Source organism: Dermacentor variabilis, chromosome 10 (assembly GCF_050947875.1).
Source record: "Dermacentor variabilis isolate Ectoservices chromosome 10, ASM5094787v1, whole genome shotgun sequence".
In the NCBI taxonomy this organism is placed as follows: domain Eukaryota; kingdom Metazoa; phylum Arthropoda; class Arachnida; order Ixodida; family Ixodidae; genus Dermacentor; species Dermacentor variabilis.
In genome coordinates, this window is record NC_134577.1 from 12177153 (window position 1) to 12203264 (window position 26112).

The following is a 26112-nucleotide window of genomic DNA, read 5'->3' on the forward strand; positions in this document are numbered from 1 at the left end:
CAGAATGTCATTGCCACTGCGCGCCACCGTAGTAATTGATTGAATGAAGAGCTGCACACATTTGCCAAATTTTCAGTGCTTCACGAATAAGGAGTCTTCGGATTTGCGGGGCCTGAAGTGAGTAGCGCCTGGCCTGGCTCACTGCGCTGTATTTATTTATGTTTTCCAGAAAGCTTGCCCAACAGCATAAACGAATAAATGTGTAAACGTAGGCCGGTTTCGGCGATCTACGTCAGTAGTGCTCGGTGGTTGGTCTCGTAGAACCAAGCATCATGGTCCGCTTGTCTTGTGCGATGAATGCCCACTGCTTGCAGGTAGCGCCGTCGGATTTGGCTTGGGACATTTTGACCAGGGTATGTCTAAATGCGCTGCATTTGCAAAACGCGCTAAGATTTCTCCGCTCCTGAGCTTGCTTCCGTTGGCTCACACAACGAAACGAGGCACTTTGCATGCGCATGAAGGCTGGAAGGCTTACGCGGCTTCGCTGGATGTTGAATGATGTCATGTGTAATCTACGTATATAGCTCCGGGTAAAGTTGATGGACTTGGCAAATATGAGACAACGTACGCCTAGCGCCTGCCCTTGAATAGGGCATCGATATGGCAGGCTTGCCGAAGGTCGACATGACCTCCCTGTTAGCGAGCTCATTCCAATGAATTCAAAAATTTTTCCAAGCCCTTAAAATAGTGTGCCCGTTCTTCAAACCTCATTGCTGACTCGTATAGTCCGGCCACACGAGCAACCAAGTCATTATTTAAAATATAATCAATGTCCTTTGGCGCTGTTTTGGTTCGTCTTTAGAGGCGGCTAGTAGATGATGAAATGAACTGCCGCGTGGATGGGCACAACCTCCGCAACCGTGGGCGTTTTCCTGTGGTCGAGTTTAACGCTTCGAGTAACGTGCAGAACTGAAACTTAGAAAACATCCGTAGAGGCGTTAAATGATCCTGATCCATCAGTGGAAACGTGAGCTATAGAACGTATTCTACAGAAACCAGTGACAAGGTGTATTCCTTCATACCACATAATAGCAACCGTAATGTTTTAGTGATATGGGGAGAAGAAAGTTGTACCAGAGGTCTTTGAGCATCCGTGGGCTAGAAGCCTTAACTCGGCTGACGCGCACATCGCAATCAATTCTTCTTAATGAGGAAAACGAACTGTCAATTCCTATCGTTTTTTGTTTTACAAGAAGCCTCATGTTCAAGGCCAGAAAAGTAGCTTTGGTAGTTCGGCCTAAAAATATATGTGATACGTCATTGGGTGGCCCTACAAGTCGGCTACGCATGTGTGAAGAAGGGTTGAAATCCGGGCCAGTTGGTACATAGTTGAAGGAAAAAAACCAGTCACAAAATACAAAGGACGTTGTGATGTGAACCTCTCTTCTTGTCCGTTGTGTTTTGTGACTGGTTCTTTTCCTTCAGCATGTGTGAAGTTACGAAAAGCTATTTTTTAAACATGAGGAATTAGTTTTCGAATTTTTGCGTTAACACTGGCTTCTCGCCGATGTGTTCCCAAGCTTGCCGGCCGGAACCGACGACAATGTTGGCTGCGTCTCCAAAGCAGATGACAAGGGAAACGGTAGTCTGCGTTTTATTGCCAAGAGACGCACGCTCTAAAGCAGTGTGGCTTGTGTTTGGTATACTTGAGGCGAACCACAATATCATTAGTATCTAAACAATATCATTAGTATATATTAAAGACAATAGAGGCCCAAGAACAGAGCCCTGAGGGACGCCAGAGTGAAGTGTAAGCTTGTCAGAACAATGATTGTTGAAAACAACGAATTGTTCTCTGTTTAAAAGGTAGGCTGAAATCCACTTTACTAATCGCGTTAAATCTGCATGCCCATTCGTACTCTTCGATACGCATTCAGGCTTGCATGGCAACGTTTCCCGCAACACCACGTGCTCACGTAATTAAAAAAAATGTTAGCCACTAGATTACAGATAACTCCCGTGTGGGCCAGACTCTTCGCGGAGCCTCATTTGTCGTAGATAGTCTTAAAATAGATCCTTGCGGCTCCTGAACTAACACCAGCAGCAGCCTGATTATGGCCTCTGGGCCGTCGAAAGTCCTTGGACGTAACTGCAGTCTTGATCACAACTTGTTCGAAGTGGTGTAGCATTGATGCCGTCTAACCGGCATACGTGACCTTCGTCAATGGATCCCGACTAGTTATTACTTTGGCAAACTAGCATGCATACATGTGTATCATGTGCAGCGCTAGATTGTCCGCGTAGGGCAGACTATCAATGAACGGGAACGGCCAACTTGATAATTAAGCACACTGCGGGAAAACCGACTACCTACCGGTAGTTTTTTGACATGGCTTTACTGAGCAGTGCGCTATCGCGTTTGAAGTTGATATTTTTGCCAGCTAGTAGATAAAAAAAATGAAAGAAAAGCAAGACAAAGCGTACTTTTTTTTTCGTTGAAGAACAGCGGCTAATATCCTAGCGGGAAATAAAGCTCGTCGCAAGCATGAATTTGTGCTTGTTCTTGGTTCCTCTGCAAGCTCCAAAAAGGGAAGCAATTAATTTTGCTTATCGCACAGTTCAATTCAGAATGCGACTTCAAAAGTGTGCCATAACAACCCCGATAGAAGAAGAATCGTCACGCGTTCGATGTTGCGTGTGCAGGACAAGCCCACTACCTACCTGTGTCGGACAGCGTATTTGTAGGTGCATGCTTCCGAGTGGCACTCGTTTTGGACCAGTTTTTGCGGATATTTCGCCACGCGTCGTTTTCGAAAGTGGGTCACGCAGCCACAGCACAGTTTCGCAATCTATATTTACGTAGAAGTAAACTTTGTGCCGGCGATCGTGTAGCAAGATGAACCATAAAAATGAAACCCACACGAGATGTTCGAGATTACTACCTTCGACTGTGGCATGGTGTTTCGTGCCCGATTCCATTAAAAAAAATTGCTGCACTGCTTTCAATAGCTTCCCCACTAACAGGCCGTGCTCTTCATATGGATAAATTCGCGGATGAGGAAATAATTAAGCACTAGCTTTCTTTACGTGGTACTGATGTAGTGATACATTCGTTCCCGGAAGTCTTGCCTAAAATATTGCGAAGAACCGTCACTAACCACACACATATCTCAACATTCGCCAGTATGTGTACACTCATTTATGCGCGTAGATGCGTACCGCGACATAGCTGTTAGGAAGTGTAAGTGTCGTGACTTTTATACCTTGAATTTTTATCATGATGTCTTCGATCGTCATGATAAGTGCTGCGAGGAGGTGCGCAGATTTCTGTGAGTGACGCGAGACCTATTTCTGCTGGCGTATCCGCGTGAGGATAGCCTTGCTAATGTTAGAGTACATTCTGTATACGCAGCACGATGCCCGCATTGAAATCCCGGCTGATACGCGTGTGATCTGGGACGGTATTCTCATGCGATCACGTTCAGGGATGGTATCACTTTCGCGACATTTCGCGTGACAGCGTTCCTGGTATGTACAGTGCGCTAAGCTCGCTATCCCCGCACAGCGAAAGTGATCGCTCAAGAATGTCGCCCCTGGTTTTCCGCTTGAAACATCATGCGGGATACGAGGCACACATTTATTCTGTCCTCAAAGAGCTCCAGTGGCGGCGGCGGCGGCAGCAGCAGCTACGGTCTCGTCAGACGGCCGTGGTGGAGCTTGAGGCGGAAGAGACGCCCTGTCCCTGCTTTGGCTGGTATCGGGACGCGGACTTGAAGAGGGCCAGCGCCATCAGGTCGTCTCGCAGCAGCGCGTCCCAGGCGTCGGAAGCCTGCACCTCCGGAAGGTGGGCGTCGATGAAGCGCGCCGCGTCCCGACATAGCTCCTTGTCGCTGTGTCGCACGGCCAGCTCGAAGACGCGCACCGCGTTGTCCGGCGCCAGCGCGTTGGACAGCTGGCGGGCGCACGCGGCCTTCACCGACGCCACGCCGTACTTGTCGGCCGCCACGTACAGATCCACCGCACCCTGTCAAGTGCGCGCGCAACCGCGATGTCCATGTAGCTGAATTGCGAGCCAGGCGCGTAGTAACTGCTTGTCGTAGCCGCGCGTGCCGTAGTTACGCTAACTTTCTTTCCGAAGCAAACCGCCGCAGGAGTGTCTATGGTATTGTGCTCCATTGTCATTCAGTACCACATAATCTAACTTCAAACACACCCGCCGTGGTGGCCTAGCGACTGTTGCGGTGCGCTGCTAAGCGCAAGGTCACGGAATGAAATCCCGGCCGCGGCAGCCACATTTCGATGAAGGCGAAATGCAAAAACGACTATGTTCCGTGCCGTGGGCGCGCGTTACAAGTCCCCAGGCGGTCAAAATTAATCCGGAGTCCCCCGCTAGGGCGGGCCTCATGATGATATCATGGTGTAGGCACGTTAAACACCAGAATTTATTTTAAATGTTTAAACTTGAAATGCTATAGCAAATAGCCACTAAAACTAAAGAAAGTGCAGGAAAAGAAATGGGATGTATGGTGTGCTTGAGCGGAAGTGCGTTAACTTTGTGCGTGTGTTTTCATATATTAGTGGATTTCGAATTGGATCAAAACAGCGAGAAACACCGCTTTGCTATGTTGCTTTCCTGGTCATTAGCTTCGTTTGCATATGAATGAGAACTGAAATTTAATAAAAACTAATGTGTCTGTATGTGTACTATTATCAAAAACTCAAATTATTCTATACGCCGTACTTTGCTTGAGCTTCACTGGTAAGTTGACTGATTTAGGTGGTTCCTTGTTTACTCCTGTTTTTCGCATAGCACTTAGATTTGTTTAACGTCCCCGCGTATTCTTCGAATTTGGTATCATTGTGTGATGCTGCTTCGTGCGTTTCTGAGTCAGTATTTTGCTATGACCGTTTTGCTCTGTGCCATATAGCTTCGTGCCCGCGAACAAACAGAGCACTGTTATGGGCAACACAAAATGCACCTAAATATTAGCAGCAGAGAGTATTTATAATTATCACCAATTCATTAATTTACAAAGCTGCGAGATTCTATGCGAACGAGAAAGACAAACATATATTAGACAGCTTTAGCTGAGCGAAGCTTTACCATTCCGCTCCGCTCACGTTTCACACGCTAGTGGAGAGGCATTGCAGAAAACGCGTATTTGACTAACGTGAACGACGCACTGTCTGCTTGGCTGCCAAGTGACAAATAAGCCAGCTACGAGGTCACCGTTCTGCCTGCTTCTGCTATGCCGGAATGAGCGTTATGCGCTCGCGCACGTAGTTCCCGCTGTGGCACTGTCAGAGCGGACTGTAAGTTTTCCTACGGATGTCTAAATATGTCTGTGAATTGTATTAGGCGCTGTATATAAAACAAAGGTGAAGTCCGAAATGACGCCAGCTACGGAGCGTTCCTTTGACGGTGAATATCACGTTTCCGTTAGCTTCTGCAGTACGCTGGGTGCCTACAGTGTTGCACCATATGTTTATTTACATTTTCTTATAAATTTTTTTTAAGAGCACGACGCCTCAGTGACTGTTGTGCTTGTCTTTGGAGCAGCAGACAATAATATTACTTTATCTGCGGGGTGTTACGAGCTTCCCTCTGCAATAGTGTATACACGTTCATTAAATAACTTATAAAACAAGTCCTTGGCGCTCGCTGTCGCGGAGGCCTGAATTGACGTCTTGCGCAGTGCTTGTTCTGAGCGTTGTTCTTATAATTCCCGCCCCATGCGGCGCACCTGGCTAATTCCGCTGAGCGTGCCGGCGTAGAGGAACTCGAGCAGCTGTCGGACGGCGTCGTAGGACAGGTCCTCGATGACCACAACGCGGTTGACGGCCTCGGTGGTGCCGCTGGTGAGCATGGCAGCGAACACGGGCGACAGCCGGCCCAGCAGGTCTCCGTGGGCGCGCAGTTTCTTCTGGCCGACGCGTATCTCGACGTCGCCGAAACTGGAACTCTCCAGGAGACCGGGCAGCTGGCCCAGCAGCGGGCTGCCCGGGCACTCGTCCTGGCCCCCGTTGCGGTCCGTCATGTACTCGAACCTGCGCTCACCACCGCCATTGGCCTCGTTGAGTGCGTCGCTCGATTGAACGCGGTCGTGGTCGGACGAAGGATGCAGCTGGCGGATCATGCCTTTGTTCTAGCGGAATTTGCAGGACTCTTCAGGATTCATGTCGTTCTTGCCTCGTTTTGCCATTTCGAACGCACTAGATAGCTTTAGTTTAGGGGTCGCAAGGCACTTGCGTCCCCTAAACTAAAACTCTCTAGGACCATTCGTTTCGATCATCCGGCGTCGTTGCGTGGTGGCTCTATGACGTTCTGTTGCCGAGCACGGGCCGTGGTAGCCGCATTTCGATGGGGAAACATGCAAACACGCTCGTGTACTTAGGCTTAGGTACACGTTAAAGAACTCTTTGTGGCCCAAATTATTAAGGTTAATCTGAAATCCTCCTCTACGGTGTCCCTCGTAAGCAACCAACCAACCCTGAAACATCTTCGATTTCTATCAGCAAGTCCAAATTAGGTGCGCAATAACTCGAACATCGTCGTTATCGTCATCATTTTCTTAAGGCAACTGCAATCAAATGTGGACAGCGTGGAATTTTCGGTCGTGCTTTTCTTGCAAAGGAGACGCCGACTTCCTCCAGCTTTGCCATTTTTCAGTAGCGTGCGGGTCAAAGTAGACGCCGTTAGTCTCAAGAAACTCGGCACGAACTGGCGCGCAGGGATCTGATCGCGCAACCTCAAAAAGAAAGAGCGTGCCGGTTGCGACGTAATGCGTTGTCTGTCGCAGTGCGCGATCGCATTGCATGGCCATGTCCAGTTTATTTTCGCATCCTACCTTAGTAATCAGCGTAAGAGTCTGACCAGGTCATCCACAGAGCCCTTCGCAGGTTGCGCACATGTAGTGTATGAGCTACACTGTACATAAAAATTGTTAACATAAAAGACAGTCGATATGCAATGCATGAATGCAGTGTATGCTAACGTACGGAAGAGTGACAAAAGACGACATAGAGCAACTCTGAAAGCACGGCTCAGTCACCTGCCATGTGAGTGTGCCGAATCATTAGTGGCGAAAAGTTTAAACTTATGACGTCTGCGCGCACAGAAAATTATGTCGAGAAGCTTCTTGCGTTCGCGTAGAAATGCAGCTCAGAAGATTGATGAAGGCAAAATCTTACCCCCCCCCCCCCCCTCCCCGGTTATAACCTCGTCAGTCTCCTGGTACCCAACTTGGGACCACTCTTTTAAACCTTTGCAAAATTAACTCAGAAGCAGTTACGTAAGATAGTAATATCGGATATAAAATCAGATGTACCAGTAACTGTATGGAGTTGGTTTAAGCGCAATATTTCTAGATTTTGCGAAAATGTCCCTCAGTTTGGTCCAGACTGTGGTGTCGTCACGGACGATTAAAGCCCCCGTAAAGTACATTCCGAACAAAAGGAGTTGACGCGAAAATCCAACTGCCGACAACCACATGCCGACCTGAACATGTCAACCTACCAGGTGGCGTTACGTCATATCTGTGTTTAGACCAATAAAAGTAGTTCTTAATACAAGGATTACTAGAAGGTCACTTTCTCTACTTACATGGGGGAGCTGCGTTCAGCATCTAACCGTGTTTTTAAACAAAAAATATGTTTTTCACGTTTGTAACGTATGAGCCGGTAATAGGAACTGACTTGAAAAACTTTTGTGCCCCTGCGTGGTCTGCGGGTTCGACGAGAATAAGGCAGCGATGCCCAGTGTTCGAGGGGGAGCATATCTTGGGACCACCACGTGGTCTCTAGTTAAAGCCCCGGATGGAGACACACACCTGAAGAGGACGACGAGCGCGTAGCGGTCGTTGTCGTCACCGGCGCAGGCAGCGGACGCGACCGAGGCATTGCTGGCCGAGCTGCCGTTCAAGCTCAAACCCACCAGGCACTTTTTCTCGCAGGTGATGCGCGCCGCCGTCTTGGTGTTGCAGGTGACTTGCGCGATGTCCCGTCCCGTGGGGTCCCTCAGTGCCAGAGAGTACGAGCCCTGCGCGGTGACGGTAACAAACGGCAAACAGACTGCGGTAATCGAAAACATGGTTAAAAATTACCTTGCGAAAGAAGACCATAGCACATGGAATCTCGCTCTCGTCAACGGGAAGTACACGATCTGGTGTTGGCAAACTAGAAAATTTCTGCGAAGTGCAAGATTTTAGCCTATACTTGCATGTTCTACATTGTGGAACGCCCTGTGTCGTTTCTTTACTAGATGCTGGGTTGGTGGTAGCACTATGCTGTGTACGGAAACAGTGGAAACAGCTCAAGCGCACCCGACGGTTCGCTGTTCCATTGAAACAGGGGTTCCTAATCGTACGTGCGGTTTCTTTCTCGTTCGTGGTAGCCTACGGACCATGTAGCCTACCACAATTACGAGCTGTTGCATTCATAGTACGATATCTTAATGAAGATTGTCAACTACCGAAGTCACAAAGCCTTTGAAGCCCGAAGGACGTTGTTTAGAGAAATCCACGCATGAGCCGCCAGTGATGCCGGAACCTCTATGCTTGCAGTTCCCATATACACATTTTTGTGGGAAAGTTTATGCTCCTGCTAAGTCAAGGTCGTAAAAGATGTGGAAGCTGCGAATCGTGGCGGCGGCCATGTCGGGTTTCAGGCTCCGCAATAACTTCCGGCACATGGTACTCGCCAAAAAATTATTACTCACAGTGCGAACGAATCAACAGGGTCAAATAAGGACGACGTAACCCAGTAAGCTACAGGAAAAATATAGCATTCAAAATCTGTTTTTGGTAGTAGGAGGGCCCCATGGCTGAGGCATCGATTTGGACAAGACCTTCAGTACCAAAGGAAATGCAAGGCTAAACGTGCAGATGAGTCAATGTGCGCTTTTCCTATATACTGCTAGCTCACTAGCGTTGCATCATGGCGCCGAGACTACTCCTTTAGCTAAATAACGCTAGTTCTCGCACTGCAGATACTAGGAATGATGCGAATAGCATTCGTACTCGACTTCGTGACTCTCAAAAAAAGATCTCTGTTGGGGTTACTAAGGTCGGAACTTGCGAAGAGGCTATACCTGTAGTGTGCTCTTGGTCTCGATGAAGCACGATGCTGTCTCGTAGCCGTAGTAGTCGACGTCCGTGGTGAGCCATATCTGGAAGCGTGGCTCGTCCCACTGGGCCGGGAAGGGCGAGCTGCAGAGCGAGACCTTGTTGCGCAGCCGCAGCTTACCGCAGTTGTGCACCGTCCACGTGTGCGTGATGCTGTGCGAGTGCAGGTACGTCTCGCTCGATGTCGCCGACGACATGGCGGGCCACTAGGCTGCTGCTGCTGCCGCTCTCTTCTTCGATAGACGCTACTGTACTACGGCCTCTTTCACCGCGATTGCGCCTTCTCGTTGTCGTCGTCTTCTTCCACGCGTGCAGGCATTTACCAGTGTTGATGATGATGAGCCCATACATTGACAGGTGCCCACAATGGGAGGCTGGCCAAGAAGGGTGCGGTAGAACATGAAGAATGATTGTGGAGTTTCGTTTATATTTCTTTTAGTGGGATTGGCATTCTTTGAGAACTTTACCCACTTTCCAGTTTGTCAATTTGTATCCAACCTCTTTCACATCCCCTTGGGTCATTTTGTCACCACTGCATAAAAGAACACTGCAACTTTTCTCGTGTCTTGAGCTATTCGACGCTGAAGTTTTCCTGATGAACATTTGAGAGACAGCAGCTGGTCTTAGAACTCGCATTTTCGGCGTAACGTTAATTCGCGAACACCACCGGATCTGATCTGAAGGACGGCACAAAAGCTGGAACGAGTGCGACTGATGGAATACAATCTCCTTGAATGAAAAATAGAATGTGTGCGCGATGAATTGGAAAAAAAAAATTAAGGCAAAAGCGTTCGTGACCTCGAAGCATAGCAGGGTCAACAAGAACACGTAGATATATCTGCCAACCTGTGAACTTTAAAATTCGTAAAATCCATTGGTCGCGGCAGTGAGAGGGAGCGGGGAGGGAAGGCGGAGAATGTAGTTACACGTGTTTCTTTTCTTCTCTAAAGCTTGCTCTGAGCACACGCCTTGTGAGGGATACTTACGCACTTTCTTAATGATTAATTGCGTTTCTCGACTCGGAATACAAGTAACACCAAACGTGGAACAACAGAGATTGGCAAGCAAAACATTGCTTTTAGATTACAGTGATCTTTTCAATGAGACTGCTGTTGCTAGACTGGCGTGCTTTTGGAACTTGTCTGTATAAACGTTTTAGAAGCAGGGACCCCCTGGCATGCTTTCACAATGCGAAGGCTCCCAACGGATAGTTCGAAGACCAATGAATGAAACTTTCTTGTGAACATAATTTATTTTTCGGTAAACTTCACACAACATTCGTAAAATTGTAAAAGGAGCTTATTCGTTCGCTTTACGAAAAATTCGATAGGTGTTATATCGTGCATATCACCTATAACCCCATTCTTATATAAGGCGTCGCTGCCTATCGCAGCGCCATGAGAAGGCGCGTGCTTGGAGCCGCCCAAGGGGGAGGAAAAAGAGGATGGAATAAAGGCAGAGAACGAGGAATGCCTCCATTGCTGTCGTGCTGAGTAATATGCACGATATAACATATTTGGTGACGAGGATTTAACAACGCATGTGCTACCGGCTTGCCCTTCATCTGTGCCGTCGATTGCTGCATATCATCCTCTACGATGAGTATTTCGGGGCTACAACCGCCACCCCCGTTCCTGTCGTCACCTGGACAACCGGTCATCCCATGTGAGCAATGGATTCAAGCGTTCAAGAACTACATGGTGGGGTCGGGCGCCTCTGACCTACCTGCCAGGCGTCGGAAGGCGATTCTGCTCAACTGCTTGGGCTTGGCAGGACAACGGATCATCCAGAGTCTTACGTCAGAGGACGACTCGCGCTTTTTGGCTTCGAGCGCCACCGGAGGGACGTTGACGACTCCTGCACAGATGAGTTGGACTGCGCTATAGCGACGCTTGAAGGTCACTCCAAGAGCTCTGCCAATGTCACCGCAGCGCGTCACCGTTTCCGTCGACGTGCACAAGCCCCAGGTGAGACTGCGGTCGATTACGCCACCGCGCTACGAGGTCTCGCAGGAGCGTGCAACTTCGGTGACTTGGCCGACGACTTGATGCGCGACCAGCTTATAGAAAAAACTACTAGCGAATACTTGCGTGAACATCTTGTACTGGAAGAGTCTCTTACGCTTTCCCGGGCACTTACCATTGCGAGACAGCATGATCAGGCGACTAGAGAAGCGAGAGAACTTGCACGACATGAAGCACAAGTGCATCACTTTAAAAACACAAACACTTCAAATATGAGAAAAGCACTGTGGCACGTGCACATGCTATACGACGCCAACTGAAAGTCGTCGAGCTCTGAAAGAGCAAGAATGTTATCGTTGTGGCTCTTCGGACCATCTGGCGAATAGTCCTCACTGCAAAGCTAAGACACATCAGTGTCGCAGATGTGGCAAGACTGGCCATCTGGAAAGGGTGTGCAAGTCTTTCCGAAAGTCTGACAAAAAATTCAGCATGTCACAGAAGACGACACTGATACAGCTGATACGGACGATCACATAAGTGTTTGTCACATCTGTAGCCGTAAGAAGGAAATTTTTGCAGTGTTGGAAATAGAAGGAATTTCTGTGTCGTTCCTGATTGACACTGGATCATCGGTTTCAATCCTAGCCGAAGAACTTTACCGACGTCATTTCGATACTGTATTTCCTCTGACATCAACATCCTTCCAGCTCCTCGATTATTCTAAGTCAGCAATTCCAATAAAAGGATGTTTCATTGCTCCAGTTTCATTTCACGGCCGATGAACTTCTGTCCTTCTGTACGTTGTGTCGGGAGGAACAACCATTCTTGGTTTAGATGGTATCGCGGCTCTGGATATGAAGATTCAAGGGTCACCTCTCAGGTGTCTGCTAATGACGCAAGAAACTCCTGTGCTCCCTCCTGAATTACGTTCCGAGTTCGAGCACTTGTTTGAAAAGCAGCTCGGAACTGTCAAAAGTTTCACTCACAAGGTCAGAGTTCGCGCATCTGTTCAACCAGTGGCCACCAAACTGAGACGACTACCACTCGTCATTCGTGAGCAAGTTTCGGCAGAAGTACAAAAATTAGAAGCTCAAGACATCATTGAGCGCGTCGATTCTTCAGGGTGGGTCTCACCAATTGTCGTAGCCAGAGAAAAGGATGGCTCGATTCGCATGTGCGTAGACCTACGAGAGCCAAACAAAGCTATAGTAGTGGACAGTTTTCCCCTGCCACAAACTGAGGAACTTTTGAACAGCTTGGCTGGTGCATAGCGATTCTCCAAGTTAGATTTAGCTTCTGCATACCATCAGTTACCGCTAAGTCCAGAGAGTCGTGATCTTACGACGTTTATAACGCATGATGGACTATTTCGCTTTAAGAGGGTTTGCTTTGGACTGGCATCGGCACCGTCGGCGTTTCAGAAGATGATGCATATGATCCTCCAAGGATGCAAATGGGTCCTGTTTTACATTGACGACATAATTGTGTATGGACGCTCCAGAGAGGATCACTTGGCCAATTTGCGCACTGTTTTGAAACGGCTCTCCGACGCTGGCCTCCGGCTCAACTATGAACGTGTTTTTGACGTCGCGGAGTTGACTTTCCTAGGCCATGTTGTCAGCGCCAAAGGGTTGTTCCCACTGATGTCATCTATCGAAGTGATAACCAAGGCACCATCACCTACAAATATCAGTCAACTTCCCTCGCTGCTGGGACTCGCAGGCTTCTAAGGCGTCGCTGCCTACCGCAGCGCCATGAGAAGGCGCGTGCTTGGAGCCGCCCAAGGGGGAGGAAAAAAGAGGATGGAATAAAGGCAGAGAATGAGTAGTGCCTCTATAGCTGTCGTAATGATTAATATGCACGATATAACATTTATCATGATGAGTTCATTACTATATATCTTTAACATCGATCCCCCTATTACATTTATTAAGTCCACCCCACTCTTGACTTATACTCCAGAGTGGACAGGCGTCACTGCTTTTAACGTTATCAACATCATGTCCTAATCCCGGGGTCTATTGTTGGGACGCCGTGAAATCGCGCCTAAATGTCATATCTTGTCACCTGTATTGGCTTACAGGGCCGCTGCGGTGTTTCTTACAGGCTCGAAACGCCAACATGGCTGAATTTGACAGTGTCCACAAAAGCGCACCCTGCTCGGATGTGTACGGACCACTTGTCGCAGGTGGCGCTGTGGACGCTGTCACGATTGGTAAACATGCATCTATCGGTGCACAACGCTGCGTGGCGCTGCGTGTCATGCGGCCTGCGAGGACGGCAGCTGCCCTGCTGGGCTGGGCCGTCCTCTCGCTGGTCGTTGCGGTGGCAAACAGCGCTGGGGGCGGCGCGGCCCGACCTCCGCAGCCGCTGGTGCTCACCCGGGAGGGCCGTCTACTCGGGGTGCGCACCTCGTTCGAGGGTCGGCCACTGCACGCTTTCTACGGCGTGCCGTACGCCCGACCGCCCTTGGGGCGCCTGCGGTTCCTGCCCCCGGTGGCCGTCACACCGTGGCGCCACGTGTGGAGTGCACGCCGCTTCAAGGGGCCCTGCATGCAACGTCTCGATGAGGTTCACTACCCTGTGCACTTGAAGATGCTGCAGAACGCCTCCGAGGACTGCCTGTACCTCAACGTGTGGACGGCAGTCCCTGACCAGCAAAAGGTGCTTCGGTCGGGCATACCACGTGTAGTATAGTAACTTAACGAAACACACATGAGAGCGTGTCGGAGAAACAAAAAAAGGTCGATTGGCTGCTTAGTCGTCTTCTCCTTCAAAGTTCATGCCGTGGCTTATAGCTAGAATCTTTGCTCATGCGGATTACTGCGCATGCGGAAAAAGGAAGCGCTGCTAATCTTCCGTCTGTGTAAGCGTCGCGTCTCGAGAATCTTATAACAGGTATAAAATAATCTGTGCTTAGCCTATTGTTTTCACTGTGACCAAAGCTCGTACTGAAGAAGAGCTAAAGTGTTGCTTTTATTTAACGAAGACGGACAACCTATGCTTCACTTTCTCGGCTAAGTGCCTTCTATTTTCGTCATGAGCATCCTCTATCGAACATAAGTGCTTACCCAATCATCGTTTTTATTTTATCACAGTTCAGGAGATAAAGTCATACTGCATTAAGGCGCGACCACATTTACGTCCTGCAGTGGGCGTAAATATGATGATGGTGGTGACTTTTACCCAGCGGGATGTTCACCGAGCCGTTTGCTACGAAAACGTACCTCCCTGTGTTTTCGCCACATTAAAACCATGGTGTGGCATGCTATAGTGCGAGTTTAACTATGGTATTGAGACGAATGTTTGTTGTGCAAGAAGGTCTCTCTGAGACAGGACTGGCCGGGACTCACCACGTGTCATGCTCTCGCTCGGCGAGAGCAATATCTGTGGCATACTGCATATGACTGCTTTGTCGCTTTGTACAGGCGTGTGGTGTTTTACTAAGATCAAGAAAGGAATTACGGAAATAGTCGAAGCGTGTGAAACCACTACCTCAGAAAAATTTCAAAAAAAGCCACCATAACTTTATAGGGAATGGTTATGCGGAGCGTGTCGCTGGTTTATTGAGGCAAGTATTTTTCTTTTTCTTTTCAGTTTTATTTTTTAGTATCTATGCCGGGTAATATCGCTACGAAAATATCGTAACGTCAAAAAGAAAAGCAAAATAAATTGCTACGTGAAAAGCTCGAGAAATGTATCTGACTGCCTTCACGACCATTCACATTCACTGACGACGTTCATTATCCAGAGGAGACAGCCAAACAAGCTTTATGTTTGGGTTTCGCAAAATTACCTCGTTGCCTGTTTTCGCACGAGCATGGAGCTAAAGCCCGTTTTTGGTTTCTTCAGAGGAAGAAATCAACTGGTGTAAACAGTTCCTGGATTACAATTACCATTTTTTAAAGTTAGCTACTTCTGTATACGCTATATGATTCTACTAATTAAGGTTTTCTCGGGCTCGTAAAGCCACGGTTGCGGGGTTGCCGGTGCCTAAGGTAGGTGGATGTACTACGTTAAACATCGCTGTAAGCTCCACTGCTAATTTTGGTTCCTTCCCTATTTAAGGGTCCCGGTTGAGGGTTTGATTCTCAGTTGGACAGGGAAGGTGTACAATTTTGTCATGATCGGCTACACGGAGTGACGCAATATAACATCGGCAAGAGCTGCGGCTTTCTATGAGAGCTGGGTCCCAGAGTTGCTAACGCCGCCGTATAAGCATGCGGAATCTGATTTGACTTGACGTGAAGGTCACGTCCGGTGCTGTCTTGAAGCCTGTGGTGGTCATCCTACACGGCGGGGTGTTCAGCTTCGGCAACACCGGTTCCCTCCTTTACGATGGCTCGGCTCTGGCAGCGCTGGGCAATGTGACCGTGGTGTCGATGAACTTCCGACTCGGGGTGTTCGGTTTTCTGGACGCTATGAACAGAGAGGCGCCAGGCAACGTCGGTCTCCTGGACCAACGCATGGCTCTGCTATGGGTGCGCCGCAATATTCAGTCCTTCGGTGGCCATCCCGAAAAGGTAAGCCGGGCAGTGGTGGAAGCTTGGTGAAAACCTCGCTTATTTCTCTCACATTCCCGTCATCTCATAACCCACAAATCCACTGTGTCGAGTGTTGGTAAAAGTTTGTACTGTTTCGTAAGCTTTTTTACCCTTTGTTTGATAGCCCACAAACAAACAAAAACGATATTTAAACAAAGTAATTTTAGTCGATTGCGCCACTCGACGCGCTGTGGAAAATTAACTGTATTTTTTCTGCCACATAGCGCTCGCCTTTCTCGCCGGTCCTTTTAAAGTTTACTATACATTTCTAGGTGCTGAAATTATTTTTCTTGACATGAAAATGCCACGCTGTTTGACGCATGCAGTTACGAAGCCATTGTCTGATATTGGCGCCTGTTAGATACTTTGGACTGCTTTTCTGCGGCTTTCTGCAGCACGCGCTGACTTGTCTGAAAATCGCAATTCTGGTTGAATTATGTATGTATGTATGTATGTATGTATGTATGTATGTATGTATGTATGTATGTATGTATGTATGTATGTATGTATGTATGTATGTATGTATGTATGTATGTATGTATGTATGTATGTTGTCAAGTGTCAGTGACCATGTTTTGTGGTGATATATTAACCATGCAACTTTTTCTTGATCATTGCAAGTAGCCTTTAGCAGTCGAGAAAGTTCGCCGTTTTTATAACTTTTCCAAACTCACTTCTGTTATTCCTCATCTGCTGCCTTTTGTTCGTTCTCTTCATTGTATGTTTAACGACTTGGGGGTCTTCGGCTGTTTGTAAACGAAAGAGTGAGTCAGGTGAGGGGGCAGGCAGCTGGAACAGATCGATGATTGAGCGAGTGAGATAGTGAGTTTGTTAAAGAGCTATTGAATATGTGAATTACTCATTGAGGGTGCGAGTTAGCGACCGAGCTCGTCAATTAGTGAAGACACCTACCTCGACCTTTTTAAAAATTGCTTTCTTTAATGATTTACCAGGCTTCTTACAAAACACCTCTAACGTCTTAGGACCCACCATTGATTCTGTGACGAGTTATGCTTCTTGCGTTTGCATTGAAGTACGGCGTGGACAACCTTTAAGTGACATCATGCGAGCTTGGTTTGGGCTTCGGTGACTTGAATCACCGAAATGTTAAAAATAAGATGAGCCTGAGTCGAGTTGTGATAGTGACTGCTCGTGTATTGTGATGAATCCATGATGAATCTTCCTGGAGTAGTTACCTGCCGTTTGATCATTAGCGCTGATTATGTCTTGGATACTGAAGTTCGTACACTTTGCATTCCATGCAGTGTGAATATACATGAACTTTAACGTCATTGTCTGCCCCAGCTTAGCTCCATGGAAGAAAAGACCAGGACACGTATCCCACCGTGGTTGCTTAGTGGCTATGGTGTTGGGCTGCTAAGTATGAGGTCGCGGGATCGAATCTCGGCCACGACGGCCGCATTTCGGTAGGGGCGAAATGCGTAAACGCCCGTGTACCTAGAATTAGGTGCACGTTAAAGGGGCACGAAAGGTTACTATGAATTCAAGTTAAAGATAGAAAGCAATGCTCTATAACGTCTAAGGCGTCAGTATAATCGCGAACAGAGCTTTAGTAACCGAGAAATTGAGGTAAATGCATGATACGATTTGAGACCCCCCAGCGACATCCCGGTACTAGCCCGATGACGAAGGCACTCCTCCTCATAATTTAGGTCACTAGTACTCAGCTACTCGTATTAAAAAGATCATTTTAGTAGGTTATAAGACGGAAGAAAATGCTACTTGTCTGCTTCTGTTCGATACTAAGAAAAAATAACATATTGGTGTTACCCTTCAGTAGTGTTGGTGGTCGAAAGGTTTCGTTTTCGCTCGACTCTGCGCGCTCGACTCTGCGCCGCGCGCGCTTTGGTGTTTCAGTTGTTTCGTTATCGTGTCATGCAGCGCTGGTTCTGCTGGCTCGCGAAACTTGTCTTTGGGGTAAGCAGCGAGAATGCCACGTCCATGTGATGTCGGGGGATGCGCGAACGGTCCGCGGAACTTGGCTAAGAGCAATTGCAGCGACGAATCCAACGTTATTTATCACTGTGGGCCAACGAGTGAACCTCTCCGTTCGAAGTGGTTATAAGTGCCGTACCTCTGCCACAGTGCGTTGGCAAATAGCCGAAAAATCGTATAGTGTGCTCGCTGCACTTTCGTCCAGAGGATTACGAATTCAACCCCGACTTACTGAAGTCGTGTGGAGTGCCTTTCAAAGCAATGCTTTCCCGTAGCGTTGTTCGGTCAGTTTTGCCCGCATTCTCCGAAGCTCAAGAACAACTGCAGGTTGAAGACGCCCCGGGGCGGTGAGTGCGGCATTTGGTTTTCACGAAGGAAAAGCTACAAATGTGCGAATATGTACAGCCATGACATACAGTTGCCGTCGTAGTAGTAAGCAACGACGGCGGCAGCGCAAGCCCTCAGCAGCAGGTCACATTCATCAGGGCTCAAATCGCTGAAGTCGAGCCCAGCATCGCGAGCCAACGTGTCGTTGTCAAAGTCGCCCATTCCAACGAGCGTCAAAGTTGGCGTCATGAAATAAAGAACCAGCTTATCGTCGCGCGCTTTCCCTTCCGCTAGCCACCATAGTTCCGCTTTCGCGCTGCTGTCGGCTTTGTCTTGGCTCTGTTTCTGGCCGCGCGTTTGCGTTTTGCGCAGAAAAGCCGTAGCGCCGTCTGCGGGCGCCGTTTTACTCACCGACGGCGCAACGTCACTATGAGACCATGACGTCATCACTCCTCGATCGGAGGACGGGCGATGTGAACTGCGCTAGAGGTACGCGGACGCTTCAGAACGCATTTTCTCTTAAAATAAGTCTCTTCTTGGCACGAAACAAGTGTTTCGAGGTTTCTGGTGTGGTATTTCAACAGTCCACGTTGACTTAATATTAACCTTTAGTATCCCTTTAAAGAACCCTAGGGGGTCAAATTAAATTTCTGCAGTCTCCCACCATGGCGTGCCTTATATTCAGAACATGGTTCCGGCACGCAGAACCCCATAATGTTTTTAACCAGCGCGTAGTCATATTGCTTGTCCCATGCAGCGTGTACAACGTGTCTGTCATGGACGTACTAGCTGAGAAGAAACCGCTGGTACCTGTCGAACACGTTTTCACTTGGCGCATGCTTGGAAAATGCACTAGTTAATGTGTCTGTATTAATTCTTGGCAGGTGACCCTCTTGGGCCTGAGTTCGGGCGCCGCGTCGGGCGGGCTTCATATGACGGCGCCCCAAAGCCGGGGCCTCTTCCACGCCGCCATCTTGGAAGGAGGAGGGCCCCTGTGCGATGCGTTCGTCGAGCCGCCCCGCAGGAGCCTGGAGCGCGCTAACCACCTGGCTGGACTGCTCAGCTGCTCGCGAATGGGCGCCGAGCTCGAGAACCTGCCAAGACAGGCGAGCTCACCTCCTTTCTGTTTTGACGCTTATACAGGCTACAGAAAAGCTTCATTCGAGGAAAAAAAGAAAAACGATTCCACCTCCGTTGTTGGCAGTGTGACGAATTAGAACTCGGGTTCGTCGCTTTCTTCGTCGTTTCATGTTCGCGGTCGGTACTGCTATGGATTCCTTTTTTTTCGAAGTTAGAGAGGTAGCTGCCGCTTCGAATCTTGGTATCAACGTGATACGCTGTAGTCAACCTTAAACGTACATTGTCCTCGACGGATAACATTAAATGGCGTTTTCATTCTGGTATGAGCATTTTCACTTGCTATCCCTATCGGTATTTTCACTCTGGTACAGTCCCACGGCGGGACTGAACCTGCCCGCCAGTGCGCTCTGCAACAGTGCTTCGAGTAAATTCTTCCCCTTGTGAAGTGTGTGGAGCATGTTCCAACCAATCTGGCAGCACAGCGTTCGAACAGGCGAGCTACAAATATGCAGCTCAAAATTAAAGAAAGAAAGGGGAGTGAGGGGTTGGCCAGCTAGCTTTGTAGTAGGAGGAGGATCAGGAGAAGCAGGATCTTGGATTGTAGCGCGAAGTGACACGGACAGAAACTAGAAGCAGACAGGACGAGCGCTATTAGCGCTCGTCCTGTCTGCTTCTAGTCTCTGTCTGTGTCACTTCGCGCTACAATCCAAGATCATGTTACCGTACCAACTCGCCCAACTTTCTATCCGTTTGAAGAGTAGCAGACCATGACACACAAAGCACGATACGAATGTATAGTATGAATATCGACGCTGTTATTTCAGCTTGCATGCAGATATTCGTTCATAGTGCTACGGAGCAGTATTTCCAATGACGAAGAGGCGAGAAGTGAGAAGACGACGACGACGATTGGACGCTAGCGCGGGCTGTTGCCTCTTGGCCAAGTGCGGCGTATTACGTTGTAAATATACTTGTATATAGCTTTTCATCTGCGTCTTCTTACGTAACATATCTGGTGGAGGTGGACGTTCCCTATACCTCGTGACGGAGCTTCGCAGTGGACGGTACGTCGAGCCTTCCTTCATGGCTCCCAGCGATGACAACTCGACTCAAGCCGCCTCCGACACCTGCTGCCAGTTCGACGACCTACATCACTCTCCCCGCTCCTCGTGATCCTGGCGTATTCTCGGGCAAAGATGGGGAAGACGTCGAGGACTGGATCAGCCTGTACGAATACGTCAGCCGCAATAACCGGTGGGACCCTACTATCATGCTCGCCAACGTAGCCTTTTACCTCGGTGGCACACCTCGAGTTTCGTTTCGGACGCACGAAGATGAGCTCACCGGTTGGGATTCGTCTAAGCAAAAGTTCCGAGACTTGTTCGGCAACCCCTACGGTCACCAACTTGCCGCGCAGAAGGCTCTTTCCGGCCGTGTGCAGACGTCAACGGAGCCCTATGTCACGTACATTCAGGACGTCTTGGCTTTGTGCCGCAAAGTTGACGCACACATGACTGAGTCAGACAAGGTTTCCCACATCCTCAAAGGCATTGCTGATGACGCTTTCAACTTGCTCGTATTCAACAACGTGACGACGGTGGATGCAGTTATAAAGAGTGCCGCCGCCTAAAACTCGCTAAAAGCAGATGTATCAACCAGCAGTTTGCCCGTCTGCCCAACACCCCAGCGACATCTTCCTGTGGCGACGCTCCTCGTCCCAACAACACGCGATATTACCAGGATCGTCCGGCGTGAGATCGAGGTCGCCTATCCGGCTGTCTTCGACTCCAGCCCCACCAACGCACTTGCTGTTACGGTTTCCCTGATCCAGACAGTTGTCCGTCAGGAGTTCGAAAAAATGGGTCTTCACACCATCTGCTCGGCCCATCGCCCTGATGCCCACCCGGCTTCTTCAATTCTGCCTCGTCCCGCATCTTACCAACCACGTTTCCGCAACCCATCTGAATGGCGCGCGGCTGACGACAAGCCCATTTGTTTTCACTGCCGTCGAATCGGGCACATTTCTCGGCACTGTCGCAGTCGCTGGACTTCGCCGACCGCGTCTGCTTATACTGCCTACTCTGGCCCCTCAGGCGGCCCTTCTCGTCCCTATGCCGCACGCTCCGATAATGCCGCCGCTGATTCTCCTGCGCCGAACCGCCCCTATTCTCGTTCGCCTTTGCCCCAACGACGACAATCTCGCTCTCCCCAGTCCCGTCGCTCCTTTTCGCCGACTCCCTTCGGACGCCGCTCCCAGCCGGAAAACTAGATGATGCAGCGCCTCGAGATGACGCTGCATTGCTCCCTACGCCGCCAAATCCTCTAATGACGTTGCCCACTCATCTAAACGTTCTTCACGTGCGAGTCGACGGTGTTTCTGTATCTGCTCTTATAGACACTGGGGCGCATTTGTCAGTAATGAGCGCTAATATTCGTAACCGCATGAAGAAAATAATCACGCCCGCCACGACGCATGTTGTCCGTGTCGCCGATGGCGAAACAGCCCCCGTAATTGGTATGTGTGCCGCCCGCGTCTCCTTCGCCCATCGCCGCACAATCGCGCTATTCACAGTCATCGCCCACTGTCCCCACGACATCATCCTCGGCTTAGACTTCCTCTCCGCACATTCTGCTCTCATCGATTGTTCCGCCAGTACTCTCCGCCTTGACCTGCCTGTTCTGGATCCTGCTGAACCACACCCCAGTCGCCTCAGTTCCGTCGACTTCGTTCGCTTGCCACCTTCGGCACTGACTTACGTTGACTTAGTTTCATCCCCACCAGTGCCCGACGGTCGCTACATCGCCGCTCCTATGCAAGACGTCCTACTTACACACGGGATCACAGTACCTCATACCGTTTTATCTATTACGGCGAATTGCGTCTGCCTGCCAGTAGTCAATTTTGGCTTGACGACACAAGTGCTGCCAGGCGGATGTCTCTGGCCCAGCTTTGCTCATTTGAGGATCACTCAATAGCATTTGTTGCAGTAGACGACAATTCAGCCGATCCTCCTCTACCATCGCAGTCGGCAACTTGTACCATCGCTGACTGACAGAAAATGATTGCGCCCGGCATGCCGTCCGAGCACCCTCGTGAGCTCTGCCGCGTTCTGTTTTCCTACCACGATATTTTTTTACTTTACTGATCGTCCTTTGGCCCTAACTAAAGCTGTTAAACATCGCATTAATACCGGCGATGCCCCTCCTATTCATCGCCGCCCGTATCGAGCGTCACCAGCTGAGCGTCAAGTTATTCACGCAGAAGTTCGCAAAATGCTTGCCAAGAACATCACAGAACCGTCATGTAGCCCATGGGCGTCACCTGTTGTACTGGCTGGTAAAAAAGAAGGATGGCTCATGGCGCTTTTGCGTGGATTATCGGCACCTTAACAGGGTTACCATAAAGGACGTGTATGCGCTACCTCGGATTGATGACGCCTTTGACTGCCTCCACGGTGCTCGCTACTTCTCCTCTATTGACCTCCCTCCGGCTACTGGCAGATTGCCGTGGACGATCTCGACCGCGAGAACACTGCTTTTGTAACTCCCGACGGTCTTCATCAATTCAAAGTGATGCTGTTCAGTCTATGTAATGCTCCTGCCACTTTTGAACGCATGATGGACTCCCTTCTTCACGGTTTCAAATGGTCCACGTGCCTGTGCTACTTGGACGACGTTATAGTATTCTCTCCAACGTTCGCTACGCACCTCGAGCGCCTCTCGGCAGTCCTGGACATTTTTCGTCGAGCCGGTCTGCAACTGAACGCATCGAAGTGCTAATTCGGCCGTCGCCAGATTACCGTCCTTGGGCATCTCGTTGACGCGAACGGAGTGCAACCGGACCCAGGCAAGATCCATGCTGTTGCGCACTTCCCTGTTCCGAAGTGTCAAGGATGTGCGCGGCTTCATCGGCCTTTGTTCGTACTTCCACCGTTCCGTGAAAATTTTCGCGGCCATAGCACGACCACTAAACGAGCTTTTGAAAAAAGACACCCCTTTCCAGTGGGGCGATAACGAGGCCTCTGCATTCTCCCATCTAATCGACCTTCTCACAACGCCTCCCATTCTGACCCATTTCAATCCTTCTGCGCCTACCGAAGTTCGTACTGATGCCAGCGGTCACGGAATTGGCGCAGTACTGGCACAACGCCAGCGCGGCAACGACCGTGTTAGCGCTTACGCCAGCAGGCTCCTCCCACCCTCGGAGCGCAACTATTCCATCACTGAGCGTGAGTGCATGGTGAGTATCTGGCCCTAGTTTGGGCGGTCGCGAAGTTCCGCCCATACTTATATGGCCGACCCTTTTCCGTTGTCACAGACCATCACGCGCTTTGCTGGTTATGCCCACTGAAAGATCCTACAGGAGGACTTGGTGGCTGGGCCTTACGCCTCCGAGAATATTCGTATACTGTCCCCTACAAATCTCGCCGACTACACAAGGAAGCTGACTACCTGTCTCGCTACCCGGTAGACGAGCCTGACGACGCCGACAGTAGTACCGCCAACGGCATTTTCTCTGTGTCTGCCTTGGCTAACATCACCGATGAGCAGTACCGAGACCTATCGCTGCGAGCACTCATCGAGCGTCTGCGCTGTACACCTACCGACGTATCCGTTCGCCGGTATGTCCTCCAGGGCGGCATTCTGTACCGAAGGAACTTCGTCCCTGACGGTTCTCATCTTCTTCTTGTCGTGCCAAAATATCTACGACAGACTGTGCTCTTTGAGCTGCATGACGCACCCACTGCAGCACATCTTGGGGTAACCCGCACGTACGACCGCGTCCGCCGCCGCTTCTATTGGCCTGGTCTCGCTCGCTCCGTCCGACGCTATGTTGCTGCCTGTGATCCCTGCCAGCGTCGGAAAACACCTCAGGTGCTACCTGCCGGTCATCTCCAGCCGATAACCGTCCCTGTGGAACCGTTCTTTCGTGTTGGATTAGATCTCCTCGGTCCCTTTACCACGTCATCCTCTGGGAACAAATGGGTAGCCGTCGCAAGTGATTACGCCACCCGATACACTATCACGCGGGCTCTCCCTACCAGTTGCGCCACTGACGTCGCGGACTTTCTCTTGCGTGACATTATCTTACTTCATGGCGCTCCGCGACAGCTGCTTACTGACCGTGGTCGTAACTTCCTCTCGATAGTTATCGCCGACATTGTGCGTTCCTGCTCCACTCAACAAAAGCTGTCTACCTCATACCATCCTCAAACCAATGGCTTGACAGAGCGGTTAAACTGTACTCTTACAGACATGCTGGCCAAGTACGTTTCCAAGGACCACCACGACTGGGACATTGCCCTTCCTTACGTCACATTTGCTTATAATTCTTCCCGGCAGGACACCGCCGGATTTTCTCAATTTTATCTACTCTACGTCGCCAACCGACCTTGCCCCTTGACACGGCACTTCCTCCTGCTGCGATCTCAACAAGCGAGTATATGCGCGCCACGCCATCGCCCTCGCCGACCATGCACGCCAGCTTGCCCGTGCTCGACTGACGGGCTCGCAGACCACTCAGCAGCGTCAGTACAACGCCCGCCACCGTGACGTACAGTTTTCGCCTGGTGCGCTCGTGCTCCTGTGGTCGCCCTCTCGTCATGTCGGACTTTCAGAAAAGGTCCTTTCGCGATACACAGGGCCCTACCGCGTGCTGCGCCAGGTGACGCCTGTAGCGTACGAAATTGCTGCTGTGAGCTCAACCTTGTCCTCTACTCTGGCATCTAGTGATGTCGTGCACGTCAGTATATAGGCTCAAGGCCTACTACCCTGCTTCCGAGTCCGGCCTTTAGTCGCTCCAGGACGGTGCTTTTGCTGCCGGGGGTAGTGCTACGGAGCAGTATTTGCGATCACGAAGAGGCGATCAGTGTGAAGAAGACGACGATTAGAGGCTAGCGCGGGCTGTTGCCTCTTGGCCAAGTGCGGCGTATTTCCCTGTAAATATACTTGTATGTAGCTTTTCATCTGCGTCTTCTTACGTAACAATATGAATGGGTTCGGCTGCGATTCCGCACCATTACTTCTGCGTGGAAAACAGCACATCTCGTCATGCAAAGTATTTACAAATGAAAAAAAGATGTTCTCGCGCTTAAAATGAATGGGTGAGAGTGACGTTTATATACTCCACTGATGCCTTACAACACTTCGGTGCAATACTTTTGCATTTTAAGAGAGACCAACAGCGCGCATTAGCACTGTTTTTCTTTTGTTTTATACTGTCACTCACTGATCTCGGAGCCGTGCGGACGTTGGGAGATGGAGTCGGGAGACGCAGGCGAGCACAGCAAACAGATTTTACTAATAACACACCCAAAATAAAACACACTCAAAACTCAACTGACAAAGATAAATTCCACACTTGAGTAGCCTACATATGTCCTTATTCTCCCCTACGCTCGTCCTTAGCGCGTTCCGCGAAAGTCCGGCAACCCTGGCCTATGGCCGCACGCATACAAAAGGGACGCTCTTCCAAAGTTCAGTCCTGGTGCGTGTCCCCAAGTCCTATGTGCGTCGGCTCTTTATCCCAGTCGGTGCTCTCGCTGACTCCGCTAGTTTTGCTTCCTTGGTATCGGCAGGCCAGCTCCTCCGTCTCGGATGCCGGCTACCCGAACTATTTTGGTGACGTGGCCCAGGTGACCCAGGTGGTGACCCAGGCTTGCCTGGCTAGGCCTAACACCAGGCTCTGCCGCTACCTCTCCGTATGCCGACGAGAAGCCCCGGAGACTATCGTCCGTACTGGTCTGCCGAAGAAAGGGGATCCAATTCCTGGAGTTCCCGGCAGCGCCGTGGGAGGCTGCAGCAGTTCCAGGGAGCCTCGCTCGAACGTCGCCGAGGTCGACGGCTACACCCTGGGTTGCCAGCGTCACGAGCCTGTCCGAACCTCCATGGGTCCCGTCGCCAGTACGAAGCTGGTGCTCCAACCTTCTTTTCCCAGAGCCACGTCGATAATCCCAGCTTGGCGCCACTTCTCCTCCGATCAAACCTCGAGTGACGCGCCTCAAGGGCTCGTGCCGTTCGGACCGGTCGGCGAACATCGTCCTCTTCTTTTCCTTTTGTGCCCCACACCTGTTACATATGACATATACTTATGTTCCTTTGTGTGCGGCCCAGCTGAATCAAAAATGTTGATGGGAGCGCCCCTGGAATTTAGATAAACCTGCACCGGTTAACGATATC

The 26112-nt window shown here is 50.0% G+C and overlaps 2 protein-coding genes across 2 annotated transcripts; one reads left to right on the forward strand and one right to left on the reverse strand.

The window, feature by feature from the left end:
• Positions 1–3563: 3563 nt before the first annotated feature.
• On the reverse strand, positions 3564–9383 carry LOC142559894 (uncharacterized). Its single transcript, XM_075671583.1, has 4 exons — positions 9029–9383; positions 7770–7978; positions 5685–5988; positions 3564–3964 (listed from the first exon to the last, which is right to left on the reverse strand). Exons 1-4 carry the CDS (start codon positions 9257–9259, stop codon positions 3638–3640), a joined length of 1071 nt encoding a protein of 356 aa, XP_075527698.1. The 5' UTR covers positions 9260–9383; the 3' UTR covers positions 3564–3637.
• Positions 9384–12423: 3040 nt separating this feature from the next.
• Positions 12424–26090, forward strand: LOC142559887 (uncharacterized). Its single transcript, XM_075671574.1, has 3 exons — positions 12424–13690; positions 18738–18959; positions 25512–26090. The coding sequence occupies exons 1-3, from the start codon at positions 13148–13150 to the stop codon at positions 26088–26090; spliced, it is 1344 nt and encodes a 447-aa protein (XP_075527689.1). The 5' UTR covers positions 12424–13147.
• Positions 26091–26112: the final 22 nt, after the last annotated feature.

What these genes read in the sequence shown, in the direction of transcription:
- LOC142559894 (XM_075671583.1), bottom strand. Translation starts at nt 9,259, where the DNA reads ATGTCGTCGGCGACATCGAGCGAGACGTACCTGCACTCGCACAGCATC. An exon ending in AGACCAAGAGCACACTACAG is followed by an intron (nt 7,979 to 9,028) that starts GTATAGCCTCTT and finishes GTCACCGCGCAG; the next exon opens with GGCTCGTACTCTCTGGCACT. An exon ending in CGCTCAGCGGAATTAGCCAG is followed by an intron (nt 3,965 to 5,684) that starts GTGCGCCGCATG and finishes CGCACTTGACAG; the next exon opens with GGTGCGGTGGATCTGTACGT.
- LOC142559887 (XM_075671574.1), top strand. Translation starts at nt 13,148, where the DNA reads ATGGCTGAATTTGACAGTGTCCACAAAAGCGCACCCTGCTCGGATGTG. An exon ending in CAGTCCCTGACCAGCAAAAG is followed by an intron (nt 13,691 to 18,737) that starts GTGCTTCGGTCG and finishes AATTCTTGGCAG; the next exon opens with GTGACCCTCTTGGGCCTGAG. An exon ending in TCGAGAACCTGCCAAGACAG is followed by an intron (nt 18,960 to 25,511) that starts GCGAGCTCACCT and finishes TGGTATCGGCAG; the next exon opens with GCCAGCTCCTCCGTCTCGGA.